Here is an 11713-nt window from a genome sequence, read left to right as displayed (position 1 = left end):
CTCACCCGGCTTACCATGGGATCGCATCAAGAATCGCCTGGGGATCAGAATGCGCTCGATGTCATTTTCACGTGTGACATTTGTCAAGCGAGCATCTCCGACCTCTACCAGAACGACGACTCTGCCACCGACTTTCAAGATGGCCGCTCAGAAGGCTCTGACCGGCGCGTCACCAGCCTGTGGCTCACATCGTGCATGCATCTTACTTGCGGCACCCACCTCGAAGGCGGCGGTAAGTTCAGTCCCCATCATCTCTTAGCATGTTGTAGTCATTGCTGACGAAAGCGACAAAGGTGCACCATTCCACCCAAAAGGCGAACATCCCCAAGCACCGTGCCCTGTTTGCACCACGAAGAGCAAGGATGACAGACCGAGAAAGCTGTATGCTGTCCGAGGCTGGGAGAAAGGCTCCTATGACGAGGCCATCCCCGAGTTTCTCTTCCAGGCACCGCCCGTGCAGTTCGATGGCCAGGACCCGAAGATGGAGGCGCTGAATGTATGGAACATTTCGCAGGCGGAGAAGCTTCTTTGCTCACAAAGGCAGTTTCAATACCAATCCCTCGTCCGCTACAGCATCGCTGTGCGCGCAAAATTCCTCAAGGTGGAAGAAGCGAGGCGGAAGGCCGCCGCTGCTGCGAAGCATGCTCGGGCGGAATACGATTCATTGGTTGCGCAGAACAACGACCTGAAGCTACGCATGGCAGGCATGGAGAAGGATGCGGCCCTAGGTGTTAAGTTGGCGGCCAAGATGTCGCAGGTCACACATTACCTGACTCATTGGCCCAAAGCCATGGAGTGAGTGTACAATACGGTGTTTAATATGGTTACATCTTACTGATGAGTGCAGTGAAATCAATTTGCTCCGGGACCAATTGGAACGGCTTGGCTACGCCGTTCCTAAGCACGATTATTCCTTGATAGATCAACCTCCCGAGATGGATGATGCGGCGAAGGACTCAGCTGTAGCACAAGGTCACTAAAAAATCTTTGAACCAAGATGCTCGTGCTGATCTTTACGCAGATTTCTCCTCCACAGGGTCGAATAGAAAGAGAAAGCGCTCTCCAATGTTCAGGGACATCCCAACGACGAATCAAACGGACGGTCATCATACAACCAGCATGGCTCCACCGAAAGCATTGTTTAGAGTTGATGAGTCCAAGCTGCCCCGCAGAAATCTGGTCAGAGACCGAGAGCAGGTAGATGCTGTCATCCCTGCCCGCCATAAATCCCAAGCAAGAAGGCATGAAAACCGCATGTGGAATTACGATGATCGCGAAGCCGCAGAGTCAAACCTGCTGGAAGCCAATGCTGGCCGTCAGAGAGCTGCGGAGGAAGAGTACATGATGACCGGAGCCATTCCGCATGAGTCGCCCCGTCAGGCTCACGTTGAGAACTCGAGGCTTTCCCCGCAAATTGGCCGTCGGCCTCTAAAATCAAACCCAATGCCTCAAAGGGGGGTCAATTCACTCATTCCCGAAACCCCGCGCATTGCAGTTCAAAAACACACCTTCGAAACAGATGTTGGAGCAAGTCATGGCCACCAAAATGGCATCCCTGTGAGGCATAATTTACGACAATACTACGAGCAGGTCACACCAAACCTTCAGCGACTCGATCGACCTCAGACTCGAGGTCAGGAGTTTGCGCACCAAAACAGGAAGCCGCAGCAAGAACTCTACAGTCGACGCCCCCCTGTAACTCGAGAAGCTCCGCCTGGCCCCGTTACGCCTTTGCCGAGGAAAATTCAAGCCCCTGGCACCGTTCGCCTTTCTAAAAGCGGCTCCAGCCCATTTTTCAAACGAGGTCACCATGAGTCAGCCATGCCAGGGCTATCTGCAAACGCGCGGATGGGATCGGTCAGCAAGAACATGCAAAACCTACGGATGACGCCTGCGCAACAAGGATGGGACAAACCTCGCACTCTAAACGGCCTCTCTTTCATACAAGACCCTAGAGGGACTTCGAATGAGCTGCTTCATGCCCAACAGGTGAATCCTCGCAATGGCAGTTACGATAACTACAGCATGCAGCTTGGCGCAGTCCGTCCAAGCGAGGCAGGCTTGTTCAAGCGACCAGAGCCTCCACAGCAACGTCTGTCGTCTTCCTACTTTCAAAACGGGTCTGGGGCGGCAACAAATAAGACGTCAACATTTCAGCCCGCCTCGCGATCCCAGCTGCGGCCATCACACAATCCGCGGATCGTGCCACCTTCCGCAGACCACGAGGCTTTGCACATCATACAGAGCTCGCGCAACGCCGCCGCTACACCTTCTTTCTACCAGAATCAGATCTTTGACCGGAATGTCGATCATGCGCCAAGCCACCCGCAGATGGAGTCGCGGGGCCTGTTCTCTTCAATGGGTCGGCGCAGAACTGTGCGGAGATGATCGACTACTTGCTTTTTGTTGCTTGTACATGTCAGGGTTGTTTTCAAGTACTTGCTGCCTTGTACACATGTGGCTCGCTGGCTTGACTTCTACTTGAATTGCTGACAGGAGCTTTTGATGTTGTCAACCGGTGAGCGAGGAGTTATCAGATGGTCTCATTTGTTCAAGATTTACATTGCTCGAAACTCGCACTTGGACATTGAATTTTCGATAATGGATGCGGTGGTTTCGGTATAGAGTTGTTGGTCTCGTCACTGCCTACATCAGGCTGAATCTGAAAGCTCGGTCAATCGAACAACACTGCAGCCAACCGAGGGTCAACCCGCTCGCTCAACTTGCTTTAATCTGTCTTTCTTGGAGCGGAGGTAGTGGAGTAGCTCGCTCGGCTGAAGTCCGAAGTGCCCCAGTCTTGCTTCTTCTCCACACAGCCCTCCGCGCAGCTCTTCGCTTTTGATTGGATCGCCTCCTCCACTTGCGCCTCTTGCGCTGCAGCAAAGCTGGACTGAGACTACATCGTAGCACGACGTTTCCTTCATGTAGTCCATCTTTCGATACGGCCCCACTACAGTCGTCTTGGCTTCTCTTCACTCATGTGCCCGACATCACTTCCTGCTTTCGAGCGCGCTGATCAGAAACGCGACCAGCATGCTGGCGAGATATTTAAATACCGTTCCGATAGAAGCTGCACGTCACTGATCTCCTTCTGGCACCCTAATCCTTCCAAAGATCTTGCCGAAGCAAACCTTAGATTTTCAAAATGCCCAAAGTAGCACTGATTACTGGCGCAGGTTCGTTTTCGCTCATTCCTCCCTGACGATGTTCTTCGCACAGCATTAACACCGATCTCCTTGGCCTTCAAGTAAGCGAATGAATTGCTAATTTATTACGACAGCCAATGGTATTGGTCTCGCTGTCGCCAAATCCCTGTCCACGAGCACATCGCCCCCCTGGCACATACACATTGTTGACGCCAATCCCTCTGCCGGCGCCGCAGCTGCGGCCAGTCTGCCGCACGCGACTTTCCACTGTGCAGATGTAACGAACTACGACGCGCTCGCCGCCGCCTTCGCTGCCGCATACGCTGCCGAGAAACGACTCGACTTTGTCTTTGCCAATGCCGGCATCGTTGAGCGCGTCAAGTTCTTCGTGGAGACTGCAACGCAGAAGACTGAGGACGATGGTCCGCCTTCGTTTCCTGATCATGCATTGAAGGTGTTGGATATCGATTTGAAGAGTGTCATGTTTACGTCGTTTCTTGCGGCGCATTACATGACGAGGGAAAAGGCGGAAGGAGAGCTGGAAGAAGGGAACGCAGATGGCGGCAGTCTGGTGATTATTAGCAGTGCTGCTGGCCATTATGCAAGCCCCTCGGTTCCCATTTATGCGGCTGCGAAGCGTGAGTTGTGTTTCTGTTTTGCTCTGCTCTTGCCCCTGAGTTGGACGGTTGGACACTATCCCTGAGCTCACTGACACTACCCGAACTCAGACGGCGCGCTTGGTCTCGCCCGCTCCCTCGCGCCAGACCTGTATGCCTCGCACAATATCCGCGTCAACGCGGTGTGCCCGGGCATGGTCCCGACATCTCTCATGGAGGAGTGGGCCGAATCCGGAAAGTTCGATATGGCTAGCAACTTCAACATGTGGACGCCCGTCCCGTGCGTTGTCGACGCCGTACTCCGGCTTGCAAACGCGGGCACGGATGCGGAGAGAGTGGTCTCGGATTCCGCGGGCAATGAGGTCAAGGTGGGAGAGATGTTTGGCCAGGCGATTGAGTGCAGCGGTGACAAATGGTATTGGAGAGACCAGGTGCCGCTTTGCGATGATCTGATGGCGAAGGTGATGGGGTATGGGTCGCAGAAGAGTGGGAAGAATTGAATGGGGAAGTGGTGAAGCCGAAGCTTTCTTGTACGTATCGCTTCCATGTGATAGGGATCACCTGAACAGCATGACATGCTTCATCTTACATTCAAACACTCTTCTCCTCGTCGTTCAAGGGAAGCGATGAGCATACACTAGTCACTCCTTGTCTGTCCCAAAACTGCAGTTGGTGGCTTCCTTTTGCGGCAACGACACGAAGGATTCAAGGGCAGTGGCATTCAGCCAACTTCACTCATGGGGACTTTCAGTTGTTGTTACGAAGCCGCGCCTGCAGTGCTCGATGGGTAAGGCAGTCGCCTTGACGTTCAAGTGGTCTACCTGTTGTCCGCATTGTCTCTTGTCATCACCAGCCAACTTCATCACAATCGCAACATCAGTCTTCTTAGCTCTGACAGCGTCATTAATACTAAAGCTACAACGTCATTCCAATTCGCTTACATCAGTTTCACGCTCGCATCAAAAAGGTACGATTAACCAACACAGCCTGATGGGCACATGAAAGCTCCCTAAGCTCACACCCAGGCAGATAAGCAACTCTCAACATGACCCGCAACTACGAACGCCAAGGCCATGATGCCTCCTCCGTAGAGCTCCAGAGTCTTGATACCTCCGCCGCACAATGCCAGGACCATGATGTCTCCACTGCAGAACTCCAGGACCAGGCTGCCTTGCCCGCTCTTCCACCTCCGGTTCACACACGAGGCCAGCTCAGCTCATCCAGAGAGTTACCTACCTACTGCGAATCACAATCACAGACTCCAAATTCGAGCTTTGCTCCAGGCCAGCAAGTCACGGGCGGCCAAACCAGAACACAACCAAGCAACTCAACCAACGCGGAGGACAATCGGGCGTTCTGCACGTGCATCACCTTCGGATGGTTCATCTTCGCCCTCTTTGTGTTGTTGGCCATGGCACCAGATCTGAGTACAGGCGGGCTGGTTGTCCTCTTTATTTTCAGTGTCGTTGTTTTGGTGCTGGTGGAGGGCTTGGAGCCACGCGCTGACCTCGCTGGCTGGGATGGCTGTAATGCGGACAAAATCACCTATTTCGTGGGAGAGGCTCTGGTTTTGGTCCTGGCGGTAATTCTGTACGTCCTCATCTTGACGGTTTGAGAGCCGGGTTCCTCAGGCACGGTCGTTAAGGTGATGTTGGGCGTTCAGGGGTTCACTTTCTTTGGTCCTTTTGGAGAGCGTGGCCGGAAGTCACAGTTTGCACCCGCACTCTTTCATTTTATCAGCTGGATCATTCCAGATGAAAGCATTGGAGAATATGTGTATTAGGTACAGGGGCTTGCGGTCAGACAAAAGCTCAACAATGTGCCCAAATCCAGATGTCCATGATTGAGTCTCCCAGTTCTGTTGCCTATCTTGTGACATCATCCTCGCTTTGCCTTGAAGCGTCCGGATTGTGACACTTCTTGACTGAATTTGGTGTTCTACCCTCGTAACCAGCTGCTCCGGTTTTGCCTGTGCCCGTCTCTTACTTCCCTTGCGAGAAATCTCTATGCCACCAGATGTGGACTCATTATAGCATTTCAGTCTGATTTGGTGCAGCTGCATTGGTGCCATACTTCATGTTGTGGGAAACAACCTTGCGCAAAACACAGCCTTTTTCATGAACGCGTGTAACATGGATCTTGACACGACTGATCACGCTGAGCGATTTGTCAAAAGTGTCAGGGCTGCAAGCCCATTTATGTGCTACCACGTACGACGACAACCAATGGTATTCATTTGATCAGGAATGCCCATTCCAGATTTCACAAAGGCTGCCTAAAGTCTGGGTAACTTGGGGGCCAGGAATTGAGCAGTATAACATACCAGCGCCTTGCCTACTTTGATGCCTACTTTGACAAAGGAAATCCATGGAATCCACAGCACCGCTTCTCGAAAGCCAAGCTTCAGATCAATTTGAGGCCTCTGGGACAACCGAACACGACCTTGACGGCCATGGCAGCCGGCAGAGGATTCCCGTCAACGACCACGACGAATGGTACTTGCGGCCGTGTGACGGAAGACTAAGCAGGTTATCTGTGCAAAGTTTTGAGGACCTGCGAACAGATGAGCCTGTCACCTGGATTCGAATAGGCAGGCCGAAAAACCAAACACCCGCGTATCTCCAAGTTCTCTACTGGACGTATCCATCGCTCAACCCTGATGCAAGGAGGAGGCAGAGGACAGATTCCAAAGGGTCGTTGTTCCGCAGGTGGATTCCGTCCTGTGCGGCCATTATTTTCTACGTCGTAAGTTTTTGGTGTACTTACTTTTGTGAGACTTTCGAACTAAGACGACACCGCAGATATTTACCAAGCCAAAAGTAAGACAGTCCCTTATGTTCATGCCTCAACGGAGAGACAAACAGAGCGAATCAAAGAAGTATATGGGAAATTACAACCCAATTGGTTTCCAGGATTCGCCCGATATTCATGAATGGCGTCAAGAAGATGTGGGCGTTGGAGAGGAGCACGATTTGCTTCTTGTCGACTATGGGCATCCCGAAGGCGATGCCGAATTTCATGGGAGCTTTCAAGCCAGGTCTTCCACACTGCCTCAGCACACCAGCTTGAATCTTCTAGATGACATTGATACCGACTTCGACGACCTTCCAGCCCGCCACTTGGGACCCCGCTATCTTTGCTTCTTAAGCTCAGAGGAAGATGAAGATCGGGGAACTCCTGCTTTCGAGACCCGTCTCGTCACTGAATGGATAGATGAAAAGGGACCGGGTGCCAACACTGATTTCGTCTTCGTGTCGTACACTCGCAAGCAATTCTTTGTTACTGAAGAGAATGAACTCAGCGGCTGGAATATCACGGAAGAAACACGTCAGCATTATCGGCAAATTGCTCCACAGGACAGGAGGATGCTTCAAAGTTATGGCGTTCGAGCTGCGCGCAAGGCCGGTGTTGCGGCGTTCTGGCTGGATTTCGAGTGCTTGCAGAGCAGCGGTCCCGATGGCGAGATTGATGACGTGTGGCGCATTTGCGACATTGTCCGCGCATGCCACTCGATGATCATCATGCTCGGTCCCTCGATTGATGCCAAAGATACACCCGTGACGCCCCAAGCGCGGGAAACTTGGCTCCATGAATGGGGAACACGACTGTGGACTTTGCCGGAGATTCTCTTGATGCCTGAGCCTAAGGTTAGTATTTACACTGTCGGTGGTGATGAGCGCCCTGAAGTGCTGGCAAAGCGCAACTTTGCGCCTCGTGCCTGGAAAGACGCAAAGTTGGTGCGGCAGCTCATCGACCACTACGAGTCTTCGCTCCACCTGACCCAGCTTGAGTTGTTAAGTATTGGGCTCGAGTGCTTTCAGAGCAGGCAGACGGACCAGAGAAACGAGGGCGACATGGCCTACGCTCTGATGGTAAGTGGGCCCTTAGGACTGCTTTTGGCCATCCTTGCTAAAACTCAATCAGGGGTTGCTTCGTCGTCGACCAAAAGTCAACAAGAACGATTCGGGCTTCAATGCATTTGCACGTCTTTCCCTTGCGAACGACAGCGACAGACTGCTTGAGCGCATGCTGTGCATGTTTCATCCGCAGCAAGACGCGGCGTGGTTCCATATTCGAGATGTTTGGGGGGCCAGGCTCTGGGATATCGAGCCTACCGTGCAGATTGGGGAGATACTTGGAAATGAGACGGTCAGCCTAGAAGGAGCGTATGGGGCAACAATCGAGTGGGACGAGATGAAGCCTCCGGCTTTCTTCATACAACCGACGTCGGCGCTGGCATTCGCTGCGTCGACTCTACTCTCCGCGCCCTTCTGGCTCTTTTTCGGACTTATCTTTACCTCTCTACTCTCCGCGCCCTTCTGGCTCTTTTTCGGACTTATCTTTACCTCTTTCAGCACGTTCGTGTACGGGACGCTGGACAGCGAGCTAAAGGGAAACCCTTTCCGCGACCTTCCGAATCTGAATGGGCTTCCTCTACAGCTTTTCATAGGCATTTCCATCTTCTTTGCCTTGGGCTGCATCAAGCTAAGCATTTTTCTCATAACTACCGTCGCAGGCCCGGCAACCCTCTTGCACATTTATGGACTCAAGATCCGGTGTACTGAAGCAAGGCTCATAGGGGTCGAGGGGCGCCTTGACTTGGGCGTTGCAGAGAGTTATCTGTTTGGGTTAAACAACAACCGACTCAAGTGGGATACAAACGGGAGCAGCGTCGACTTTGACAGCCTCGGACGCCCGAAGTGGAATGCTTCTGCTGAGCACACAACGGGTCATGTAGTAGGACACAACAGCCCGGACAAATATGGTATGCGGCTTTTCACACTCATCGACACCTTTACCATGAAGGCGACACCGTTTCGAGCAAAGAGACCGCCGACGAGTTTCATAATATGCGGCCAGCAGGGTGGCATGCAGCGTGTGTTGCTTTGCTCATACAACAATTGGAACCGGACTTTCAGGCGAGAGACTGTTATTCGCGCCTCCACGTTAGTGCGCGACCGGATTTCACGCGTGGACCGTTTCAAGCTTGCACTTGGAAGGCAAGACGATGGCCGAATCAGTCGTTGAAATGAATGAGTTCGGCTGTGTATCAGACAGAAAATCGACAGACTCTCTGGCTCTTCAAGTCGACAAGTTGCGGGTCCGATTTCGAGCAACGCGCGCGTTGCGAGCCTGTGCTGAGAGTTGCCGCTTCGCATCTTTCCAAGCTCTTTCAATTCCCATGGTTCAAGTCGTGGGGCGCGGAAACTATGCCTGACGGCGTCGACGGCTCTGAGAGGCAAACGAGGAGCAGCAGACAGTGTGCTAGTCGAAAATGTGGTTAGGTGCAACAGGGAGGAAGTAGAACATCACATGCCATGACAAGTCAAGTGGTTCGCAAGGACTGATTAGGAGAAAATTCAAGCAGACCAAACTTGACTTCATGGCACTCGGCTAAGCAGGCATGCGGTTCGGCCCGCATCCTGCTTCTGGCGTTCGGGAAGGGACTACTACGGATACAACGAGAGTACAGTAGAAAAGAAGAGAAGATTGCCCGACTTACCATTGGCCTATATTGCCGGGCATGTTTCTGTGGTACGCTTCCTGCGTCTCGGAGGCGAGTCAGCGTTTCTTCTTGTCCGGGCCCGGCTACCCGCCCAACCTCAAACCACAACAGTACCACCTTCCTTTCTCAACTCCACTATACTCCGTCCCTCCACGTCCACCCCAACGCCATCCCTGCACACCATCACGAGTTGATGCGACCATCAGCTTGCTTGCATCTTCTCTCAGATCAATCGGTTTCAGTCTTCTCACCTCACCCGCCTTGACGCGAACTTCCGAATTCACGTGACACGCGTTTGGCGTGCCAACCTACCCTCGACGCGTTTCACCCTACCAAAAAAACGCGTCCTCCACCAACAGCAGGCTTCCATCAGTTCTGTTCTTCACGAATTTAGACGGCGGCCAAACAAAGTGTCCTGTCGCGCCAAAGTTCTCACCCGGAGTAACCCAATCACAAAAACCTTGGTGAGCTAGACATAGCTGCAAAGTACAGACGCCGCGCGCAGCCATGGACGGCTTGGATGTCCACATCAGGGTCAATAACCAGCGCCTGGAAGAATACTCCGATGAAAGTGAGGAAGACCCGCCGCAGACCATCACAAAGTACGTAGTGGCAACATCGGGCGCGAACTTCTCTGTCGCATTACAATTCGATCCCAGCTTTGCGTACATGGACAACGATATCCGCTGCATAATCTTTCTGGACGGAAATCGCGTTGAGAAGTCTCTACTGAAAGCTTCCAAGCGCCGACCTTCAACCTTGCAAGAAAGGAAAGCCAGAAGAGTTTGCAAAGATGGAAACTACTTCAAACAGAGCTTCATCTTTTCCGATCTAGCTATAGGTAAACAACTCCCCCGTCTTCAGCTGTCTGCGATTGACATGGCATAAACTGATCCTTGTTCAACTACATAAGATGTGAGCGGAGAGACACCTGGCACCAACCAGAAAGCCATCGACGCGTTGGGCGAGATCACGGTCAAATTTCATAGGGCGACGATCATCTCCCCTGGTATCCAGCCTAGATCGAAGAACTTGATAGACTACGGTCAGGTATTGTCGGTTGCTGAAAAAGCAATCAAAGGTCGGGATGTTTCGCATCAGGCAGGGTATTTTCACTCCGGGAACATCTCAAATTCCTTCGCACTAACACTCAATGTGTAGTCTGGCTCAGGCTGTACCAATCAGCAAATTCAAGGTCACCAAAACTAAGAACATCGACCCTTCGGACAGACCCTTTGCTGTGTACAAGTTCCGGTACAGGTCCGCCAAGGCGCTGAAGAGCATGGGCCTGATTCCTCAGACCCCTAAGCCGATTCCTCTTGAGGAGCGGCCAATCGAAGAGCTTACGCTTGAGGAAACGAGGGAGCTGCTTCGTCGGCAAAGCGTTAGTTCCCCACTATCGATGTCTCACACGTGCGCTGACGAGCCTTTAGGAGCGATCTGCAAGGGCCGGTACCATCAAGAGAGAGATTAAGAGTGAGATAGACCAGCTGAAGCGGGAGCCGGGATTTCAAAGCCAGTGGGAAGATGGTGATGATCTTGCTATCATCGAAGAACGCCCAGCGAAGCGTCACAAAGACAACTTTGGTGGACCGATTGAGACTCTGGACCTTACTGGTGACTAGGAGACTCTGGAACCAGGCTGTCCGGCTGACATCAAAGGCGCTGGTAGATTAAAAACCCTTCTTTGGAGGCGGACTCGCCTGAAAAGTTCAGTCAGCGACTTGGTATCGGAACCGCGAAGTGGTTTCGTACAGAACACAAAATGGAGCAAGAGGAGAGGGGACTTTCCATTGCTCGTGATACTCGAGCGGATGGAATCTTCAGAGCTACGGATATCGATGGGCCCAAAGGATTGAGGAGCGGAGGTTTTCAACACTGGAGGAATCAATCCAGCTCCTATGGTTTGGGGCGTTTCTGGACTGTTTTCGCCAAGGACAAAAGGACTACGGGACTCCACGGGAGAGGTCACAAGGTTTTACGGCTGGCAGTCGTTGTTTGCTTTCTCATATCGGTGCGGAGTATTAAGGGTGGCAAAGGGAAATGGAGACTCCAGGTGAACAGGTTGCTTTGCTTATTGGCAAATTTCTCAGAGCGAGTCAAAGCGGTCAATCGATTCAATCTCAGATCTAGGATCTATAAGAATGGTTTACAAGAAAAGTGACAGTGCTAGATCACTTTTCCGCGCCTACGTGCTGTTTCCACTTTCAAACAATCTTTGCGCCTGCGAGTCGGACGCGGGTCGGTGTTTCTGTACTACCTAGGTCGTCCACGCTACGCCAGTGCGCCAAACCTCACACCACAACCGTCCGTACCACCTTCCTTTCTCAACTCCACCCTGCGCCATCCCTCCACATCCGCCCAGACTCCATCAATGCGCACAGCTCATACGACCGTCCAATCGCTTGTATCGGCCCTCAAGCCAATTCGATCCCGCTCATCTC

At 52.5% G+C, this 11713-nt stretch overlaps 6 protein-coding genes across 6 annotated transcripts; all 6 read left to right on the top strand.

Moving 5' to 3' along the window:
- Positions 1–15: 15 nt before the first annotated feature.
- On the top strand, positions 16–980 carry BKA78DRAFT_349998 (uncharacterized protein; the record flags this gene model as incomplete). The annotated part of the gene is made up of 4 exons (XM_066890903.1): positions 16–232; positions 294–496; positions 545–795; positions 848–980. 4 exons carry the CDS (start codon positions 16–18, stop codon positions 978–980), a joined length of 804 nt encoding a protein of 267 aa, XP_066747927.1.
- BKA78DRAFT_80054 (uncharacterized protein) lies at positions 855–2497 on the top strand. Its single transcript, XM_066893765.1, has one exon. The coding sequence runs from the start codon at positions 1066–1068 to the stop codon at positions 2386–2388; it is 1323 nt and encodes a 440-aa protein (XP_066747926.1). The 5' UTR covers positions 855–1065; the 3' UTR covers positions 2389–2497.
- Positions 2498–3145: 648 nt separating this feature from the next.
- Positions 3146–4506, top strand: BKA78DRAFT_377238 (uncharacterized protein; the record flags this gene model as incomplete). The annotated part of the gene is made up of 3 exons (XM_066892865.1): positions 3146–3176; positions 3281–3784; positions 3875–4506. The coding sequence occupies 3 exons, from the start codon at positions 3146–3148 to the stop codon at positions 4261–4263; spliced, it is 924 nt and encodes a 307-aa protein (XP_066747925.1). The 3' UTR covers positions 4264–4506.
- A 92-nt stretch (positions 4507–4598) lies between these two features.
- Positions 4599–5378, top strand: BKA78DRAFT_341107 (uncharacterized protein; the record flags this gene model as incomplete). The annotated part of the gene is made up of 2 exons (XM_066890338.1): positions 4599–4730; positions 4793–5378. Exon 2 carries the CDS (start codon positions 4809–4811, stop codon positions 5376–5378), a length of 570 nt encoding a protein of 189 aa, XP_066747924.1. The 5' UTR covers positions 4599–4730; positions 4793–4808.
- Positions 5379–6130: 752 nt separating this feature from the next.
- BKA78DRAFT_292654 (uncharacterized protein) lies at positions 6131–8791 on the top strand (the record flags this gene model as incomplete). The annotated part of the gene is made up of 3 exons (XM_066886082.1): positions 6131–6508; positions 6565–7635; positions 7688–8791. 3 exons carry the CDS (start codon positions 6131–6133, stop codon positions 8789–8791), a joined length of 2553 nt encoding a protein of 850 aa, XP_066747923.1.
- Positions 8792–9370: 579 nt separating this feature from the next.
- On the top strand, positions 9371–11377 carry BKA78DRAFT_377236 (uncharacterized protein). Its single transcript, XM_066892864.1, has 4 exons — positions 9371–10110; positions 10183–10375; positions 10431–10653; positions 10703–11377. Exons 1-4 carry the CDS (start codon positions 9777–9779, stop codon positions 10892–10894), a joined length of 942 nt encoding a protein of 313 aa, XP_066747922.1. The 5' UTR covers positions 9371–9776; the 3' UTR covers positions 10895–11377.
- The last annotated feature ends 336 nt before the right edge of the window (positions 11378–11713 follow it).

This window comes from Phyllosticta capitalensis (genome assembly GCF_038381095.1).
Source record: "Phyllosticta capitalensis strain CBS 128856 chromosome Unknown BKA78scaffold_2, whole genome shotgun sequence".
Lineage (NCBI taxonomy): Eukaryota > Fungi > Ascomycota > Dothideomycetes > Botryosphaeriales > Phyllostictaceae > Phyllosticta > Phyllosticta capitalensis.
The sequence above is the reverse complement of the archived record's forward strand: the minus strand, read 5'-3'. Positions and strand labels throughout refer to the sequence as shown.